The sequence below is a fragment of the Phocoena sinus genome, chromosome 1, assembly GCF_008692025.1.
Source record: "Phocoena sinus isolate mPhoSin1 chromosome 1, mPhoSin1.pri, whole genome shotgun sequence".
Taxonomy (NCBI): domain Eukaryota; kingdom Metazoa; phylum Chordata; class Mammalia; order Artiodactyla; family Phocoenidae; genus Phocoena; species Phocoena sinus.
The window spans coordinates 31,943,251-31,963,563 of NC_045763.1; the positions used below are offsets into that span (position 1 = coordinate 31,943,251).

The 20,313-nt window shown below is 43.6% G+C and overlaps 2 protein-coding genes across 2 annotated transcripts in view; both read left to right on the top strand.

Moving 5' to 3' along the window:
* Positions 1-20,313, top strand: part of MACF1 (microtubule actin crosslinking factor 1) — a 240,964-nt gene that overhangs the window by 39,586 nt on the left and 181,065 nt on the right. Inside the window, 1 exon segment of the mRNA XM_032613193.1 lies at positions 3,621-3,713. Coding sequence (XP_032469084.1) covers positions 3,621-3,713 — 93 coding nt within the window.
* LOC116743981 lies at positions 12,962-14,911 on the top strand. Its single transcript, XM_032613249.1, has one exon. It carries the CDS (start codon positions 13,323-13,325, stop codon positions 14,403-14,405), a length of 1,083 nt encoding a protein of 360 aa, XP_032469140.1. The 5' UTR covers positions 12,962-13,322; the 3' UTR covers positions 14,406-14,911.

Here is a 20,313-nt window from a genome sequence, read left to right on the forward strand (position 1 = left end):
GGGCAAAAGGTGAATTGAGAAGAACTGATTAGCTAGAAATATAAATAAGGATGGAGAGGAGATTGGTTACTTGGCTACAGTAAAAATGTGAGCGGTTAACAGTGGACACAGAGAAGGGCAGAGAGAGCTCTAGAGCAGTTCTTGCTTATGGTGAGGTTGTAGCTGTGCAGGTGTCCAAAGCAGAGTGAAAATGAAAGTCATCAGAAGTGGGAAGGCAGACAAGTTGTACAGATGGGTGATACTTGGGTCATCGAGATGAGTGTGACAGTTATCAAGAAAGCTGGTAGAAGATGAGGTAGGAAAGGTAGGAGTTAGGTGTGAAGTCTCCGAGGAACAGATTGGCAGAGGTTGGAAGGTGGCTTGGCCAAGGAAGGTAGACTTCAGAAAACAAGGGGAAAGCTGACGGAGTTGGGACTGAGGAACGTGGACTTGGCTGATACTGCCAGCCTGCCAGCGGTGGGCTGCTTGTGATTAGAAAACCTGCACTCAGACCAGAAGCAGGTCGTCCCACTCCCAATATACAGAAGAGGAAACTGAGATACAGAAAAGGGAAAGAATTTGCCCAGGTGTCTTGGTCATTCAGGTTGCTGTAACACAGTATCACAGCCCTGGTGGCTTATAAACAACAGAAATTTATTTCTCACAGTTCTGAACGCTGGGAAGTCCAAGATCGAGGCAGATTTGGTATCTGGTGAGGTCCTGGTTCAGAGATGGCTTTTAGCTGTGACCTCGCATGGTGGAAAGGTCGAGGGAGCTTTCTGGGTCTCTCTCTTTTTTTTTTTTTTTTTTTTGCAGTACGCGGGCCTCTCACTGTTGTGGCCTCTCCCGTTGCGGAGCACAGACTCCGGATGTGCAGGCTCAGTGGCCATGGCTCACGGGCCCAGCCGCTCCACGGCATGTGGGATCTTCCAGGACCAGGGCACGAACCCGTGTCCCCTGCATCGGCAGGCGGACTCTCAACCACTGCGCCACCGGGGAAGCCCTCTGGGTCTCTCTTATAAAGATACTAATTGCATCCCCTCAAGGCCTAATCACCCCCAGAAGGTCCCACCTCCATATACCTTCAGATTGGGTGTTAGGATTTAACATATGAATTTTGGAGGGACATAAGCATTCAGTCTACAGCACCGGTCACCATAGTGTAAGGGAGAAGTGAGGCTTCTGTTTGAGGTCACTAGGTTCTTTAGTACATGAAGATTTCAGTTCAATTGAAGAGATGAAGGGAGGGCAGCTTCAGGACGGTTTGCCACAGTTGTCAGGACCTCTGTGAGGGTACAACAGACACTCGCTGGGGTGGAGGTGGAACTGGAAGTAGGCTGGTTTTCCTAGGACAGTCTTGGTTTCAGCACTGAAAGGCCCACGTCCCAGGAAACCCCTCAGTTTCCAGCACCCAGGGATGGTTGGTCACCCTGGTGGGGGAAGGGCCTGTGTGTCTGTGCACATCGTGTTGCTGGAATGAGATTTTAGGAGTAAAGCATATGCTATGGGAGGTGTGGGTAGGTGGGGATGTCTGCGACAAAGGAGGGGAAATAGATGGGAGCAGGCCAGAGACCAGTAAGGGACAAGGGGCAGATCTCGCTCTCTCAACCTTGAAGAAATAAGAAAGAAAAGGAAAAAAGTCAGGGCTGTGGTGACTTAATTAAAAAGCAACTCATAATAGCATGTGCTTGCAAGGTTGCTTTGCTGGTGGGATTGCAAAATGGTACAATCACGCTGGAAGATACTGGTTGGCCAAAAAGTGCGTTCGCTTTTAAAGTAAAAATCAGACAACATTTTTCGTTTTCACCGAGAACTTTATTGAACAAATATATTCACCCTTTTGTTCCACTGCTTTCTGCAATTTTTCAGGCAACTTCGTAATTCCATTTTCCCAAAACTTTTTATCTTTTTGAGCAAAGAACTGTTCCAGGTGCCTTTTACAGTCTTCCAGGGAATTGAAATTTTTTCCATTAAGAGAATTTTGTAAATACCTAAATAAATGGAAATCTGAAGGTGCACTGTCTGGTGAGTACAGTGGGTGAATCAGATCTTCGCAGCCAAGCTCTAACAGTTTTTGCCGGTCATCAAAGAAACTTATGGTCTTGGCGTTATCCTGATGGAAGATTATGAGTTTTCTGTTGACTAATTCTGAACGCTTTTTATCGAGTGCTGCTTTCACTTGGTCTAATTGAGAGCAGTACTTGTTGGAATTAATGGTTTGGTTTTCCAAAAGGAGCTCATAATAGAGGACTCCCTTCCAATCCCACCATGTACACAACATCACCTTCTTTGGATAAAGACCGGCCTTTGGTGTGGTTGGTGGTGGTTCATTTCGCTTGCCCCACAATCTCCTCTGTTCCGCATTATTATACAGTATCCACTTTTCATTGCCCATCACAATTTATTTTAAAAATGGAACGTTTTCATTACATTTCAGTAGAGAATCACAGGCGGAAATATGGTCAAGGTTTTTTTCACTTAACTTATGTGGAACCCAAGCATCAAAGCGATGAACATAACCAAGCTGGTGCAAATGATTTTCAATGCTTGATTTGGATATTTTGAGTATGTCAGCTATCTCCCGCGTGGTATAACGTTGATTGTTCTCAATTAATGTCTCTATGTGATCGCTGTCAACTTCAACTGGTATACCTGACCGTGGAGCATCATCCAGCGAGAAATCTCCAGCACAGAACTTCGCAAACCACTTTTGTCGCGTTCGATCAGTCACAGCACCTTCTCCATACACTGCACAAATTTGTTTTTGCGTTTCAGTTGCATTTTTACCTTTCTTGAAATAATAAAGCATTATTCGCCAAAATGTTGCTTTTTTTCTTCAACATTAAAATGGTTACACAAAAGTTCACCAATTTTGATGTCTTTTTTTAAATGCACACTGATAGGACAGCTGTCACATACAACCTAACAAAATTGTTTTGAATGAAGTTAAAGACAACTAAGTGCTACTAGAGCCATCTCACGGAAGAAAACGAACGAACCTTTTGGCCAGCCCAGTTGGGCAGTTTCTTATGAAGCTGAACATACACCATATGACCCAGCAATCCCACTCCTAGGAATTTACCCTAGAGAAATAAAAACATGTGCTCGCACAAAAAACTGTACATGAATATAGGAGCTTTATTCATAATTGTCCCAAACTGGAAACAGCGCAAATGTCCTTCAACAGATGAGTGGATAATTACAGTGTAGTATAGCGGGATAGTGGAACACTCCTCCACACGAAAAGGAGCAGACTGTTGTTACATGGAGCAACTTGGATGGGGGTCTCATGAACATTATGCTGAGTGAGAAAAAGCTATTATCAAAAGATTACATACTGTGTGATTCCCTTTATATGACATTCTGGAAAAAGCAAAATTGGGAACAGATCAGTGGTTGCCAGGATTTAGGGCTGGGGGCAGGGTTTGACTACAAAGGGGCAGCTTGAGATCACCTTTTCGGGTTGACGTACCTGTTCTGTTATCCTGATTGTGGTGGTAGTTACACAAATCTGTACATGTGTGAAAACTCAGAACCAATTTAACTGCAAAAAAACCAATTTAACTGCATATAAATAATAAAAATGAAATCAAAACCAAAAAGTCACAGAGCTCTGAGACCAGCTTTTGTTTCTTTTTCAGGTGAAACTAGTGAATATTCGCAACGATGACATCACAGACGGCAACCCCAAGCTGACCCTGGGCCTGATCTGGACCATTATTTTGCACTTCCAGGTAGGGTCTATGAAGTTTGGGGTCCTGGTTGCTTGGTTTGGACATGGCCTAGAAAGAGTTAGAGGTTGCTCTGCCTTCCAAGGGCACACTGAGGCTTGCTTCTCCATATTTGGCAGTGAATGAGGGTGAGAGTGGGAGTTGGAAAGGAAGATTAGGGTGGCCTGGAGGCAAAGCTCTTGCAGTGTAAACCCAGAACTTCCTCATCATTTGCATGATGAAATGGGATTTTTCACTTGTTTGTGCTTTGGCCCTTTCATTGGCAGTCTGGTTATTAAAAGTCTGCTCAGCTGAGTCAAAACTGTCTCTTCAGGGACTCAGAATGTGAGGGGTGGGGAGAGATGTTGGATTTGATGCTCTAGAAGGGTGGAGCGAAGCCTTATAATCCTTCTTTGTTGTAGACTTTTCCTCATCTCTAATGATCTTAAACAAGCCTAGTTAATTGTAGCACTGTCTTAGTTATTTTGGGCTGTTATAATGAAACACCATAGGCTGGGTGGCTTAAACAACAAACATTCATTTCTCACAGTTCTGGAGGCTGGAAGTCTAAGATCAGAGTGCTAGCATGGTTGGCTCCTTGGTGAGGGCCCTTTTCCTAGTTACGCCCTTGCATGGCCTTTCCTTGGGGCATGCATGCAGAGAAAGAGATCTTGTGTTCCTTCATCTTTTTATAAGGACATCAATCCCATTATGAGGGCTCCACTCTCATGACCTCATCTAAACCTAATTACCTGCCAAAGGCCCCACCTCCAGATACCATCATATCAGGGTTAGGGCTTCAATATATGAATTTCGAGGGGACACAAACATTCAGTTCATAGCAAGAACCTTGGTCTCTGGGTTTGTATATGTGTTTATAATCACAACCTTGTAGCATCCATCACACCCAAGAACAGTGGCATGTTGGTAGTGTTCACATGGTCACACAGCCTTCCTGTTGGTCCCCCCTAAGAAGATAAATCCTTTTCAAGTCTGGATTGCTATTGGAAAATCACAGCCCTATTTTTATAAGTAGACTATCTTGAATCACATTAGCTCAACTAAACAAAACTATTTCTCAGACAGTTCTCCTGTACCCAACAGCTGTATACAAGGCTGATCGATTACAGGGAGCACTTTTTTTTTTTTAATTAATTAATTTATTTTTGGCTGCATTAGGTCTTCCTTGCTGCACGCAGGCTTTCTCTAGTTGTGGCAAGCGGGGCTACTCTTGCTACTCTTGGTTGTGGTGTGTGGGCTTCTCATTGCGGTGGCTTCTCTTGTGGAGCACGGGCTCTAAGCATGGACTTCAGTAGTTGTGGCGCGTGGGCGCGGGCTCAGTAGTTGTGGCGTGGGCTTTTAGTTGCCCTGTGGCATGTGGGATCTTTTTTTTCTTTACTACAAACTTTTTTTTTTTTTGCAGTACGCGGGCCTCTCACTGTTGTGGCCTCTCCCGTTGCGGAGCACAGGCTCCGGATGTGCAGGCTCAGCGGCCATGGCTCACGGGCCCAGCCGCTCCGCCGCATGTGGGATCTTCCCAGACCGGGGCTCGAACCTGTGTCCCCTGCATTGGCAGACAGATTCTTTACCACTGTGCCACCAGGAAAGTCCCCGGGGAGCATTTCTTGAGCAGGTGGGAAAAGAAGGCTAATATAAATATCTCAAGGCAGTGACTCCCAGGGCTGTGGCTGCTGTGATGTCCCAGTTGGGGAGTCAGCGCCACCTGCTGGGTGAAGGCAGAACAGCAGGTGTCCCAGAATTCCTGAGAATCTGGGAAATTCTGAGAGCTCAGGGTTTATTTCTTGGCGCTCTGATTTGGAACCAGTGCTGGCAATCTGCAGCATAAGTAGGCTTACGAAAGTGTGGAGGTAACGTGTGTTTTTGTGGAACCACAGGATGTCCTCAGGCATGCTTCGGATATAGGGATAACCACGAACATGAACTTGGCAGTGTGCCTTGGCAGGGTGGGAACAAGAACTTTGCTGAGCTTTCATAGAGTTACCCTCTTGGCACCCTTATGAACAGAGGGGTTTTTTAGAGAAACTTTGTTGGTTGTTTGTATTTCACCACAGACCTGCCTTCACTTTGAGAGACCAATGTTATTCCTCATAGGTGTGAGGTAAGAGGAAGCTGTCCACTGGGTCTTTGTTTCTCCTGACTGCAACTAAATTCAACAAAAGGGAAATTCAGGGGTCAAGGAATGAAAATTGAACTGGCTAATTAAAATTTTCCTGGGACAGAGGAGATGGTGGTAATGTTCCTTAACTGAACACTGCATCAGGAAAATGTTCTCTCACTCTCTCTTTAAAAATTTGTTATGAAAAATTTCAAACATATATAAAAGCAGAGAAAATAGTATAGAACCACCATGTACCCATCACCTAGCCCTACAGTTACGTACTCATGGCCAGTGTTATTTTGTCTATATCCTGATCCACTCCTCAAACCCCCAGGAGATTATTTTGAAAGGAGTCCCAGACATCATATAATTTCATCTGTAAATATTTCAGTGTGTATCTCTTAAAGACTCTTCATTTAAGCAAACCACAGTGTTATAACACTGTAAAAATCAGTAATTTCTTAAAACCATTGAATATCTGAGCATTGTTCAGATTTCCCCAGTTATCTCATTTAAAACATGGCTTGTTTGAATCAGAATCCAAACAGAGTCCACACATGTATTAAATTTTCCCCTCCTCTTTTTCTCCTCTTTTGGTTTGTTGAATAAATCAGGTCTTTTGTCCTATGCAATTTATGTAAAGATGCTGGTGGCATCTGTGGGATGTTTTCTAACAGCATCCTCCATCCCTCTCTTGTATTGCGTGTAAACTGGTGTTTTAGACCTGAGGCTGGATCATACTCAGTTTCTCTTTTTTGTGGGGGGGGATGGGGACGGGCAAGGATGGTGATGTTGAGTTGTATACTGTTTTTTTTTTTTTTGGCTGTGTTGGGTCTTCATTGCTGCACTTGGTCTTTCTCTAGTTGCAGTGAGCGGGGGCTACTCTTCGTTGCGGTGTGTGGGCTTCTTATTACCGTGGCTTCTCCTGTTGTGGAGCATGGGCTCTAGGCGCATGGGCTTCAGTAGTTGCAGTAAGCGGGCTCAGTAGTTGTGGCTCACAGGCTCTACAGCTCGGGCTTCAGTAGTTGCAGTAAGCGGGCTCAGTAGTTGTGGCTCACAGGCTCTAGAGCTCAGGCTCAGTAGTTGTGGCGCACGGGCTTAGTTGCTCTGTGGCATGTGGGACCTTCCCTGACCAGGGATTGAACCTGTGTCCCCTGCATTGGCAGGCGGATTCTAAACCATTGCACCACCAGGGAAGTCCCGAGTTGTATACTTTTATTGCTACACGTCAGAAGGCACATAATGTCTGTCGTCCGTCTGTTCGTGATGTTAAGCTTGATTAGTGAGTTCAGGTGTTATCAGCCTGATCCATCCATTGTAGATCCACTCACTGTTAGCTCTTCACCTAAAACTTTAGCAGCTACTGTTTGTCATTGCTAGTTCCATTATTTCATTAGAAGCTGCAAAATGGTGATACTCAAAATTCTATAATTCTTTTGTAAAGTAGAATTTTACTTTATCCATTACCCTGAGAGATAGCTCCTATAGGAAAGGCAAGATAGAAAGATTAATGCTTTCATCTTTCCCTCTGTTTTACCAGTTTTCAGAATAATTAGTTGATCCTCTAAGTTTCTCTAAAGACCAACGAAAGTTTCTTTGTTGATATTTATTTTCCTTTAGTATCAGTGTGACTCATGGATTTTTAACAGACTTAAATGTGTTCTAATCAAATACAGCTGTAATTTTTCCTAATACTCAGCTCCATCTTTGGCCAATGACTTTTATCAAGTTGACTCTGAGTCCTTTGTCATGATCCCCATAGTCTTGATAATGTGCTTTATTTCTTGTGTGAAGAGCTGTTCCAGATATTTTTTGTATATTTCCTGTTTCAGGCCTGGGATTAGCAATTTCTCCAAGGAACTGAAATTCTTTGTTGACAACAGTCTGAGTGCTACCGGGTTGGTCACTGTCTCTAGGCGTTTTCTGTGGACAGAGCTAGCTAACACTTGTATTTTTCTCTTTTAAAAAAATCAAGAATTTATAATGATGTTTCTAATTCATACTTAGAATTACAGAGTTTTATTCAACTTCTTTGACTTTATGTTTGTATCCTGTTTTTTTCTTATGCTGAAAATCTTGATGCTATCTAAGCAACACATTACTTTTTCCCTTTTTCATACACACACAAGCACACGGATGCACGCATACATAAAATCATATATATAATAGCATATATAGAAAGTCATATATATGTAATATATTTGAATCAAAATAACAGTGACTGTTATTATTAACAACACAATTACTGAAAAATTTGTGATTTCTTTGCAGTTCTTTTTGTCCTTAGTGTTTATCTCCTAAGGACGTACAAATAATTTTGTTTTATAGTCATTTGAAGTAACTTCTCTCTGTGTTGTTAAGCCATTAATTCAATACACAATTAAGTTCATTTGTTTTTATATTCCTTCAGTTTTTAGGGATTGTTTTTTTCCCTTTCAATTTTATTTTATATTTTATAGACCATATACATTGTTCCAAAGGGAAATTTAAAAAAGTGAACACAAGGTGTGTTCAGTGAAGTCTAGCTTTCATCTCTGCCCCCTCCATCCTGTTTCTTCCCTTTCCATATAGTTAGCTTATTGTTTTAAAACATTTTTTGGTTATCATTCTATCGTTTGTTTAAGAAAATACATTCTTTTTTAAAAACAACTTTATTGAGGTATAATTTATGTACCATAAAATTGACGCATTTTCATTGTGTAATTCAGTGATTTTTATGAGTTGTATAACCATCACCATAATCCAATTTTAGAACATTTTCATCATCCCACTAAGGTCCTTCTTGTCTATTTATAGTTATTCTCTGTTCCCATCCCCAGCCTTAGGCAACCACTAATATGTTTTTTGTTTCTACAGATTTGCCTATTCCAGACATTTCATTTAAATGGAATCTTACAATATGTGCTCTTTTGTGTCTAGCTTCTTTCACTTAACATAATACTCTTGAGGTTCATCTATGTTGTATGGATATACCATATATTTTGTTTATTCAGCAGTTGATGGACATTTGGGTTGTTTTCATTTTTGGGCTATTATAAATAACGTTGATTTGAATATTTGTGTGGATGTATGTTTTCATTTCTCTTGGCTATATACCTATGGGTGGAATTGCTGGGTTATAGGGTAGGTTTATATATAACTTTTCAAGAAACTGCCAAAGTGTCTTCCAAAGTGGCTGAACCATTTTATATTCCCACTAGCTCAATTGTGAGAGTTCCTGTTTCTCCATATCCTTGTAATTGTCTGTCTTTTAGATTATAGCCATCATAGTGGGTGTGAAATGGTATCTCCTTGTGGTTTTAGTTTGCAGGAGAATGTATTCTTTTTTTTTTTTTAAGGATTTTATTTATTTATTTTTTGGTTGTGTCGGGTCTTCGTTGCTGCGCACGGGTTTTCTCTAGTTGCCGCGAGCGGGGGCTACTCTTTGTTGCCCTGTGTGGGCTTCTCATTGTGGTGGCTTCTCGTTGCGGAGCGCGGGCTCTAGGTGCGTGGGCTTCAGTAGTTGCGGCATGCAGGCTCAGTAGTTGTGGCTTGCGGGCTCTAGAGCGCAGGCTCAGTAGTTGTGGTGCACGGGCTTAGTTGCTCCATGGCATGTGGGATCTTCCCGGAGCAGGGCTCGAACCCGAGTCCCCTGCATTGGCAAGCGGATTCTTAACCACTGCGCCACCAGGGAAGTCCCGATTTTAGTTTTTAATTATGAAATTGTTAATTACCCAGAGAAGTACAGAAAAGTATATAACAGATCTTCATGTGTGTAGTCACCTTCAAAATTAAACAGATGTTAATATTTTATATTTGCTTTTATATATGCTTTTGTTTTTCTTTTCCAGTATACCTTTCGTTTTTTCAGTCACTCTGAGGCCAGTATGACTTACAGGGTTGTGTGACACATACTGCTTTGTAACGTGGTTATTTGTTTCACTCAATAAGTACTTGTTAAATGAATGGATATTGTATGAAATTGGTCTCCTCGAAGCTGTGGGGTAGGTAGAACAGATAAATAGACTGTGGTGTCTGTTTTCCTGTGCCCATTGTTCAGATGAGCAAACTGAAACACAGAGACCAACTGACTTTTTTAGGTTATACATCCAGATACTAATAATAGGATTTCTTATCTCTTGGTTTTGTCCAGGCCTGTTTCAAGGTACATGTTAGGATTTATGATTTTTCTAGAAGATAAGTTCTTTAAAAATCAGAATCTGACAAAATTAGCTTTCCAACTTTCAAATGTTTATTAAATACTAGTGTATGTATAGCACTCTGAAATTTAAGAAGTCTGGGAGTTTAGGTCAAGAGTGGTCTTAGTTGGGTTTACATTTGTGTGTACTTTATGACACGTAGTGCTTGGCATGTAGATGAGGCATCATTCATGCTTGCAGAGTGAATGAATAAGCTTTTTTGCTCTGGAGTCTTTTATGCCCGCTGTCTCTATGGGAGACCTATGGGCAGTAAACAGTTAACTAGAAAAAGCCAAAGGATAAAAGATGAAAAATATGTGGGCACTAGAAATCTGCTCTCCCAGAAGGCAGCTGGCCATGTGTTGAGAGTTCAGGCTAGATGAGAAGGTGGTCCAGGGAAAAGTCCTTGTGATCAGAGTTAACTTACTCAGTAAACTAGGGGAAGCAGCGCCCCTATGGAGAAAAACAAGCACCTAAACTTTGGACGTCAGAACATAGCTACTACTTTCCTTAGAGCCTAATCAAGAAAAAGAGTGTATTAGGACCCTGGTGGTGGTGGAGTGCCTCATACCTCTTAGCTCCAGTAGTAAATGAGGAGAAAAGGGACTTAACATAGACCAGGCAGGGAGCCGAGCACTTTCAAGACACCATCTCATGAACCCTCTCTACAACCCCATTAAGTAAAGGGTAGCATCCGTGTTTTAGAGGTAAGGAGACTGAATCACTTAGCAGGGTAGTTACTTAGCTACTGAGTTAACAGAACTGGGAATTTGAACCTAGGTCTACCTTGCTGAACTCTGCTCGTTTCCTAGACCAGTTTTCCTCTGGAGCAGAAGGAAATGAAAGCCTGATTTGCCCAACATATGCAGAAGTTTAAGAAAGAAAAGGCTCCTAGAAGTAACCTGCTCAGCTCTGTCAGGCCCGTCTGTCAGAGAAAACTGCAGCAGCAGCAGTCATATCCAGAGGCTGTCTGTCTTGCCCCTGAGTTGATCGTTTTCAGGAATTGAGTTTGCTTGTATTTCATGAGCAAAATTCAAGCTTGAGCCTTGGGGTGTACATCTGAGAAGTTCCATAGTTCCAGCGCTCTTTGTTGAAGGAGTAGAGGCCTGGTACCTGCCTGGAGAATTATATTGTAACATCAGATTTTTTGCCGATTAAGTGATTTTTCTGGAGTCTGACTGAGTTTCTCTCTCACGCTAACCTCCTTGTCTTGTTTCTTGCTGTGGTGTACAATGGCCATCAGATGGTGCTGCAGCTTCCCAGTCAGCCTTTGTAAAGGCTTAGGGGAGAAAGGACACCTCCTGCAATGGTGAGGCAGATGGGGCATCAGTAGGGTCTCAGAAGTGCTGTGGAAGAGCTGTTGCTTAGGGGTTCTTTTGCTTTCCTTTGGTGGCGGGCATTTTTCAGGTCTCCAGGAGAGGTAGGTAGGCTTACGTAGAGCCAGGCTGACTATTTCTCTCTGCAGTGTGGTCTGGATCATTTCGGTATAGAATAAATAGATTTGACCAGGAGGAAACACATATAAGCTCTGTCCTTCCACTGCATTTGGAGCCCTCTGGATTGTACTGTTATCTCACCTGTCACACGCTATGCTAAAAACACTGGGGTGGGCAAATCCCACTGGTACAACAGGGTGGTTTTTGAATCCAACGTTTTAGACTTTTTTTTTTTAAAAGATCAGCTTTAAAGTAATTCCTGTAATTATTTTTAAAAATATTTATTTAATTAATTTATTTGGTTGCACGAGGTCTTAGTTGTGGCTCGCGGGCTCCTTAGTTGTGGCATGAGAACTCTTAGTTGCGGCATGCATATAGGATCTAATTCCCTGACCAGGGATCAAACCCGGGCCCCCTGCATTGGGAGCACAGAGTCTTATCCACTGCACCACCAGGGAGGTCCCACCAACTTTTTAGACCTTTAATTCAGACTTCCTGCCCTGCTGCAATTTGAGTAAAAACCATCTGGGCCTCATTTTACTGACTTCCTCTGTTACTCCCAAAGAGCAAGAGTTATCTTTTTGTTTCAGCCCTTGGTCCATGTGAGTCTAGTTGCCAATTCAAAACAGTGGAGTATCTTCCTGTTTTACTTAACTGAGTACAGACTTCCATCCCTGCTGCAGGTAGAAGGCAGTGTAACAAGGGTTTGAAGTTCAAAGTCTTAAACAGGGGTTCATGTTCTGGCTTTGCCACTCTGTGTAGCCTTGAGCAAAGGAATCCACTTTCTTGAACCTCAGTTTCTTTATCTTTAAAGTGTAAAATAATAGTTCTGACTTCATTTGGTTACTGTGGGAATTAAGTGAGACAATCTATAGCTTAGCATGAGGCGTGGCACATGACAAATGCTAAAAACATGTTAGCTGTCAGTAGCAGCAGTAATTACTGTTGGACATTCGTGTCAAGTATTGTTCAGCAGAAACGCTGCTTCTCTGTTGTATACGGAAGTGGTATCCTTTTTACCGAGCATCCATATACTGTACTCAAAGCCGATTTCCGGGTTTTTCCTCCGTGTGTCATTGGCCAGCAGAATTAACAGATGTCTCTCTCCCTCTCTCTTTCTCTCTCAAAAGTAGGGAAATAAATGCTACAGGAGACTAGATCTTTAAAGCTTGTGTTTCTTTTTGTAACTATGAGGATTACGCTCTGGTCTCTCTTCTGGTTATAATTTTATTGTTTGTGACCTGAAAAAATCGAGAGTATGTTAATCCTGCTTGATATTTTCTTTTGGACATCTTGCTGCAGCAATTGAAATCTGTTTCACTTCACAGTTTGGGGGCCATCGTCCCCGGCCCTGGTTCCTCTTGGCCCTTCCCTTCCTGGTTGGTACCAGCCGCTGGCTTGCTTTTCCCCTCTTTCTCCTCCTCCTTCCTTCACGTTACCTTCTCCCAGGGCCTCTTTTCTTTCCCCCTCCCTTTTCCATTTACTCTTACATTCCCTCCCTCCTTCCTGCCCTCCCTAATTCCTCCCCTCCCCTGGTTTCTAGCTCCTTTTTGCTTTCTGTTTGTGTTTCTGAAGGCAGTGCTCCAATTACCTCATATTTGGAGAGAGGAAGCTGTAGCCAATCCGGTTTCTGTCTGCTTTTAGGTCAAGTGATTTCTGAACTGCAGTGAGATGCTTTGAATTTGTCTTGTTGCAGCTCTGAGCCTGTAAGATGGCTGTCTGAATCGGCAGCGGCTGGAAGAGACAGAGAGAGGCGGGGAGGGAGGAAGAATTGGAGGGATCGCCGGCATAGTGCATGTTTTTAAATGTGCATCTAATCCGATGAAGCCAAGGTTGGGATTTCTCTGGGATCCCAGGACTGGCTTAGCTGCGTTTTTGCTGAGATTAGGAGAGGAAAGCAATGGGAAATTCGCTGGGCTGCGTTAAGGAGCCGAAAGATTCAATAGCTGTTCCTGAGAAGACTCCCATATCTCCTAAGAAAAGGGTTCGGTTCAAAAGGAAGTGGAGGGGGAAGAAAACCCCTACTCCAGAGGTCTCTCGTGAGGAAGAACCCTTGCAAGGAACTGGAGTCATCGAAGAGACGGAAACCCTGACGAAGTTAACAGTGAGTCTCCAACAGGAGGAAGGAGTGGGAGGGGTAGAGCCACCCCCCACAGACATTTTACTGCCTGGGGACTCGGCCCCTGACTCAGGGGTGGGAGATCACGGGATGATTGTGCAGGTGAAGGAGAGATTCCAGGGGGAGATCCAGACTGCTCAGCTTTTGTTAGAGAATGAGTCATCAGTTGCCAGAGGGGTCTGGGATTCCCTGGAAGAGGGGATGACTGTCATCGCTCACCTGCTCGATAACCCCGCAGAAAGGAGCTGTGAGAAGTCAGTGAGCCAACTGGTGGAATTTCCGAGGACAGCGTCCTGCAGCAGCAGGGCTGTGCTGCTGCCTTTGCATGGAGGGACTGCGGTGGAGAAAGGAGATACTCAGCTTGGATTTGGGAGCAGCACTTTCCCCAGGACAGACTGCCCCACTGACACAAGGAATCAAGACCATCTTTCCGACGGATGGAGTGTAGGGGGAGGAACCAAGGGTATTTTAAGCGCCCCTCAGACAGGTGCCTGGATTGTGGAGCGTTCTCCTTCGTCACTCCCGGCCCAGCCGAGAGGCCAGAGCTGCACAGAGCCTGCCCACGTGGGTCGAGTGCCCCCTCAGGTTCCCAGACTGCCTGCTTCTCAGAGTGATTTATCCATCAGTGGCCTGACTGAGAGCATCTTGCCCTCCTCCTCTGGCTATGGCAGCGATGGGCTGCACTTACGAGGGGTCCAGCCTAAAGATACAGAGCCTGAAAAGAGCTCCACGTCCTTCTCAGAAGAGGATGGCACCCTTTCTTTGGAGGCAAGCCCCACCCCCTTAGGGGGTCTGGAGGAGGTAGGTGGGCATGTTCAAGGGGTAGTTACACAGCGGTTTGTATTACTGGCCTCAAACTTATGAAAGTGGAATGTGGCGAGCAGTGAGGAGCTTGGTGCTGCTCCTCAAACTTTACCTGCTAGTCAAGTACTAGTAGTTAGCGACTGCTGCGCTTGGCAAGCAAAATCTATTTCAGGTCTGCCCCTTGATGCTTGAAACTATCTTGTTGTCTCTGGGGGATCCCCGACTCTGGGTAACCATGCTATATAATTGCTCGAGCTATCTGGTGGGGTTATTTCTCCAGGTGCAGTGCTGGGTAATACTTAACTCTCAGCAGGTCTGTTTATTAGTGTCCCTGCTGTAGGAGGTTGTGGTATGGCACGGAGGTGATGGGGAGGCCTAGCTGATTCCAGGATGAGCGTGGAAGGGGTGAGGGGTGAGGCCCTGACTTCGGTGTGGTTGTTCTTCTCCACTGGAGAATGATGTTCTTATTGGAGGTGATGTAATTCCCCCCCTTGGGGACACTGCTAATGACAACACCCATTCAATATGTGTTTAGGTGGAGAGGCTAGTCCTCCTTTGGTTCCTAATTCCAGCATTAGAGGAGAGGGGCATGGATTTATCTGGGGATTAGTCCAGAGCTGGGGGGAGGGGGTAAAGAGGGAGTTAGGGCAGTTTGAAAGTTCAAGGCTAGAAGCAGTTTGTTTTCTGATGGAACTTGTCTCTGGCTCTAACATGTTTTTGTTTGTGAGATATATATTCAGACATAAGTGGAGGTGGTGGTAGTTTTAGGTGGTGGGTGCTGTGAGGGGTCAAGGAGCAAGTGAGAATTCAAGAGCTCTGAACACTGAGAGGGAAGGAGACTCAGCAAGACCTTGGGTGGCACAGGTTCTGGTCTGTCACATAGGGGTGTGATTGTGTAGGAGACTAAAGTTATAATTCATCAGTGACTGAAGAACTTTTATTGGCATGTCAGTCTCTGCAGCAGAAGAAATAAAAACTTAGGCTCCCAGAGCGGCAAGAGGTGGAAGATGGAGCGTGGCATTTTCCTTGCTAGGCTGTGGGCAGCTGCCCTGATGTCTGCAGAGCAGACACTGTGGCCCACCTACAGGTGCCCTGCTAATCATCAACAGTATGAGGCTGAGGAGAGACGTAAATTTTAAGGTGATCTGTGCTTAAAATGACCTTTTGGGTGATGAATTTCCCCCATGGATAGGCCCATTTCAGTGCCCTTTGTTATTAAAGAGTTTGGAGACTCCAAACAGTTGGAGGAAAAGATGGCCATTGAAAAATATTTGTTATGCGGTTGGACAGGAGGCATCCTTGGGCTTTTCCATATAAAAATGTGTGTGTGTGTGCATGTGTGTGTGTGTGTGTGTGTGTGTGTGTGTGTGTGTTAAAGCGGGAAGGGAGGCAGTGAGGCTGCTGGGGGGTGGGGTGTATTTGAGGTTCATCGGATAAGAGGGAATGTCAAAGTCAGCCTTTATCTTTGTACAGAACAGATGGAGAGTAATTGTGGCAGAACCAACTGCTGAACTGACCGCTTCTTTGATATTCCTGGGGTTAAAGTTGAAGCTGTGGAGGCATCACGATGATTTAGGATACGTGCTCATAATTCGGTGTGAGACTTTCAGAAAGTTTGGAGTATAAAATGTGAAGGGACTCCTAGTGGAAATCAGTTCTAGATAATGGCCCATAAGTGACTGTGGTGCTTTTGGTGTGGGATCTCCACCCTGGAGCGGGAAGGTTCTGGACAACTCTGTGAGGAGTCTCCAAGAGAAGGTTGGTGGGAGTAGACTGTGATCTGTAGTTTAACAGAATCAACAGCAGTGTGATTCTCGGGCTGTTCAGTATGAGAATCATACTGGTGTGTGGCGTTTTCTGGGCAGCCAGGCTCTACATCCCGTCCCAGCTACCCCTTGAGAGGAGACACAACCAGACTACTCAGTGATGGCCCAGGCAGAAAAACTAGGTGGCCCAGAGTCAGCTCAGAAGGCTGACACGTCTCTGAGGCTCTGTGTCCATCAGGTGATGCAGGGACCACTGACTGACCATTCTGTATGACAGATAAGAAGTGACTTCTCAAGATAAATGTGAAATCCCTTCAGGATGAAAGTCCTTAAGGTCACAGCGGCCTCAAACCCTCTTTGGTCTCTGAAGGCATTGTCTTCAGGGAGCTGCCCCCTCCCTGGCAGGCTGTTCACACGGCCTGGGGACAGCGGCAGCTCGAGAGACAGGGCAGTGTTTTTTTGACACTGCAGACCTCCTGTGAAATGTGGATTGAACCACAAGGCGAGAGCATCTGACTGGAGTGAGAGCCCTGGGAGGACACGGGGGTCAGAAGAGCCCGCCGCTGCTGGTCACACACCAGCTCCTTCGCGGAGAGGGGCAGCAGGCGCTCAACAGCGTTGTTTGTTTGTTTGTTGGTGTTCGTTTTGTTTTGTCTTTAACATGTCAGGGTAGTAACCCTCCGTAGAAACAGTTTGAGCTTCAGAGTGGTGTCTGTCCTTGGCATAACTCAGGCTGCCTTGTCCTTCCCGTTGATCACTCCAGGGCATGGTGATGGGAGTGGGGCCAGGCTCCGGCTGCACAGAAACTTGGCAGTGGGTTTGTTTCTTTTCAGGATAGAGAGGAATGGGAACTGATTCTGATGCTTGCTGAGTGCTGGGTTTAGGTAATAGAAGACAAATGGTCTGATTTTCTGTTCACCTGGTAGAGCTGATTCTTCTCTTGACAGGAAACAGTTAACAAGAGAAACAAGATGACAGGGGCCAGGGGACAAAAATGGTTTTCAGAATAAGTAGACTCAGATTTGGAGCCGGACGGGAGCGAGTTAACAGCAGTTGTACTTTGATGTCAGACAAAGGCCTTTGCTGGTCCATTCCATCTCTCAGGAGGACTCCCTACTCCCAGCTGCCATCAGTAGCCGTAAAACCTGGCTTAATGGAACAAGGAAAATTGTTGAAAATCCCTTTCTTTTCTCTGTCTTGGCTCCACTGCCAATTGTTAGTGGATTGTGTTGATGGAGAATTGGCTGTTATACCAGTGTCCTTGCCACAAATCCTTAGATTTCAGGTGAATAGTCAGATAACTCTGGGGCTAGGAATGATGAGAAAGAAATCAGTTGGTATATTATTTTCTGGGCTGAGCCTTTTCAGTTATAAGTATCCCTTTCCCATTTCTCCTCTTTTCATTATAAGGAAAGTAGTTTTACTAAAATTGGCTTTGTATTACAAGAAGAAAGCAAAATTAACCAGATGATACTATTGGAGGAATGTAGCAGTTAAAGTTACAATTAGAGCTTCATTTAAGAAAGGAATTTTCTTTAAAAAAATTTTTTTTAAAGAATGTATTTATTTATTTTTGGCTGCGTTGGGTCTTTGTTGCTGCCCGCGGGCTTTCTCTAGTTGCAGCAAGTGAGAGCTACTCTGCGTTGCGGTGCACGGGCTTCTCATTGCGGTGGCTTCTCTTGTTGCAGAGCGCGGGCTCTAGGTACACAGGCTTCAGTAGTTGTGCCGCATGGGCTCAGTAGTTGTGGCTTGTGGGCTCTAGAGCGCAGGCTCAGTAGTTTTGACGCACGGGCTTAGTTGCTCCGCGGCATGTGGGATCTTACCGGACCAGGGGTCAAACCCGTGTCCCCTGCATTGGCAGGCGGATTCTTAACCACTGCGCCACGAGAGAAGTTCCTTTCAAAAAATTTTACTTAATTAAAAATATTACCAAAGAATCATTTTTCAGGTGTAACAATGGTGTTGTGGCTATGTTTAAAAAAAAGAGAGTCCTTTTAGAGATACATATTGACGTGTTTTTGGAGGAAAGGATAATGTGGGCTTTGCTTCATAATAATAGGGGAGGGGTGAAGTGGGTGGAGTGTAGATGAAACAAGATTAGCTATGAGTTGATATGGTTGAAACTGGGTGATGGGTACATAGGAGTTCATAATACCATTCTGCCTTTTTTTGTATATATTTGATATTTTCGTTTCAAATGGAAAGTTGTTTTTCTGGGTTTTGATTTGCTTTTTGCTGCTCTTCTCACTAATTTGTTTTGGAAAATGTATTTTTTTTTTTTTTTTTTTTTTTTTTTGCGGTATGCGGGCCTCTCACTGTTGTGGCCCCTCCCATTGCGGAGCACAGGCTCCGGACGCGCAGGCCCAGCGGCCATGGTTCACGGGCCCAGCCACTCCGTGGCATGCGGGATCCTCCCGGACCGGGGCACGAACCGGTATCCCCTGCATCGGCAGGCGGACTCTCAACCACTGCGCCACCAGGGAAGCCCCTGGAAAATGTATTTTTTGTCAAATTGTTATTTATATTAACATGTAATGTGTTTATTATTATCTTTACTATTATTATTATTGTCTTTTTAAAAAATGTTATCCCCACATGTACCTATGGCAACCACCAATCTGTTCTCTGTTATCTATGAGCTTTTTTTTTTAAAGATTCCATGTATAAGAAGGATCGTACAGTATTTGTCTTTCTCTGTCTGACTTATTTCATTTAGCATAATGCCCTCGAGATCCAGCCATGCTGTCGCAAATGGCAGGATTTCATTCTTTTTAATGGCTGAATACTATTCCATTATGTATATGTGCCACAATTCCTTTATCCATTCATCCTTTGATGGATACTTCAGTTGTTTCCATATCTTAGCTATTGTAAACAAAGCTGCAGTGAAGGTGCATATATCTTTTCAAGTTAGTGTTTTCATTTTCTTTGGATAAGTACCCAGGAGTAGAATTGCTGGATTGTATGGTAGTTCCATTTTTAAGTTTTTGGGGAACCTCCATACTGTTTTCCAGAGTGGCTACACCAATTTACATTCCTACCAACAGTGCACAAGGGTTCGCTTTTCTCCACATCCTTGCCAGTGTATGTTATTTCTTGTCTTTTTTGATAAGAGCCATTCTAATAGTTTTGAGGCAGTATCTCATTGTGGCTTGGGTTTGCATTCCCCTGATGATTAGTGATGTTGAGCATCTTTTGATGTACCTGTTGGCCATCTGTATGACTTCTTTGGAAAAATATCTATTCAGATCTTCTCCCCATTTTTAAATTGGATTGTTTGTGTTTTTGCTGTTGAGTTGTATAAATTCTTTCTGTATTTTGGATGTTAACTTCTTATCAGATGTATGATTAGCAAATATATTCTCCCATTCAGTGGGTTGCTTTTTCATTTTGTTGATGGTTTCCTTTGCTGTGTAGAAGCTTTTTACTATGGTGTAGTCCCACTTGTTTATTTTTGCTTTTGCTTTTGGTGTCAGATTAAATACATCATTGCCAAGATCTATGTCAAGGAAATTGCTGCCTATGTTTTCTTCCAGGAATTTTATGATTTTAGGTCTTACGGTCAAGTCTTTAATCCACTTTGAGTTAATTTTTGGGTATGGTGTAAAACAGTGGTTGAGTTTCATTCTTTTGCATGTGGCTGTCTAGTTTTCCCAACACCATTTATGGAAGAGACTGTCCTTTCCCCATTGTGTGTTTTTAGCTCCTTTTTTGTAAATTAATTGAACACATATGCATGGGTTTATTTCTGGGTTTTCACTTCAGTTCCATAAGCCAAATACCATACTGTTTTATTACTACAGCTTTGTAATGTTGTTGGAAATCAGGGAGCATGATGCCTCCGGGTTTGTTCTTTTCTCAAGATTGCTTTGATTAATCAGTGTGTGTGTGTGTGTGTGTGTGTGTGTGGTTCCATACAAATTTTGGGATTATTTGTTTTATTTCTTTGAAAAATACCATTGGAATTTTGATAGGGATTGTACTGAATCTGTAGATTGCTTTGAGTAGTATGGACATTTTAACAGTAATGATTTTTCCAGTCCATGAGCACAGAATTTCCTTCCATTTATTTGTGTCTGAAATCTCTTTCATTAATGTCTTATAGTTTTCTATATACAGGTCTTTTACCTGCTTGGTTAAATTTATTCCTAGATGTTTTATTCTTTTTGATGCAATTATAAATGGGATTGTTTTCTTTATTT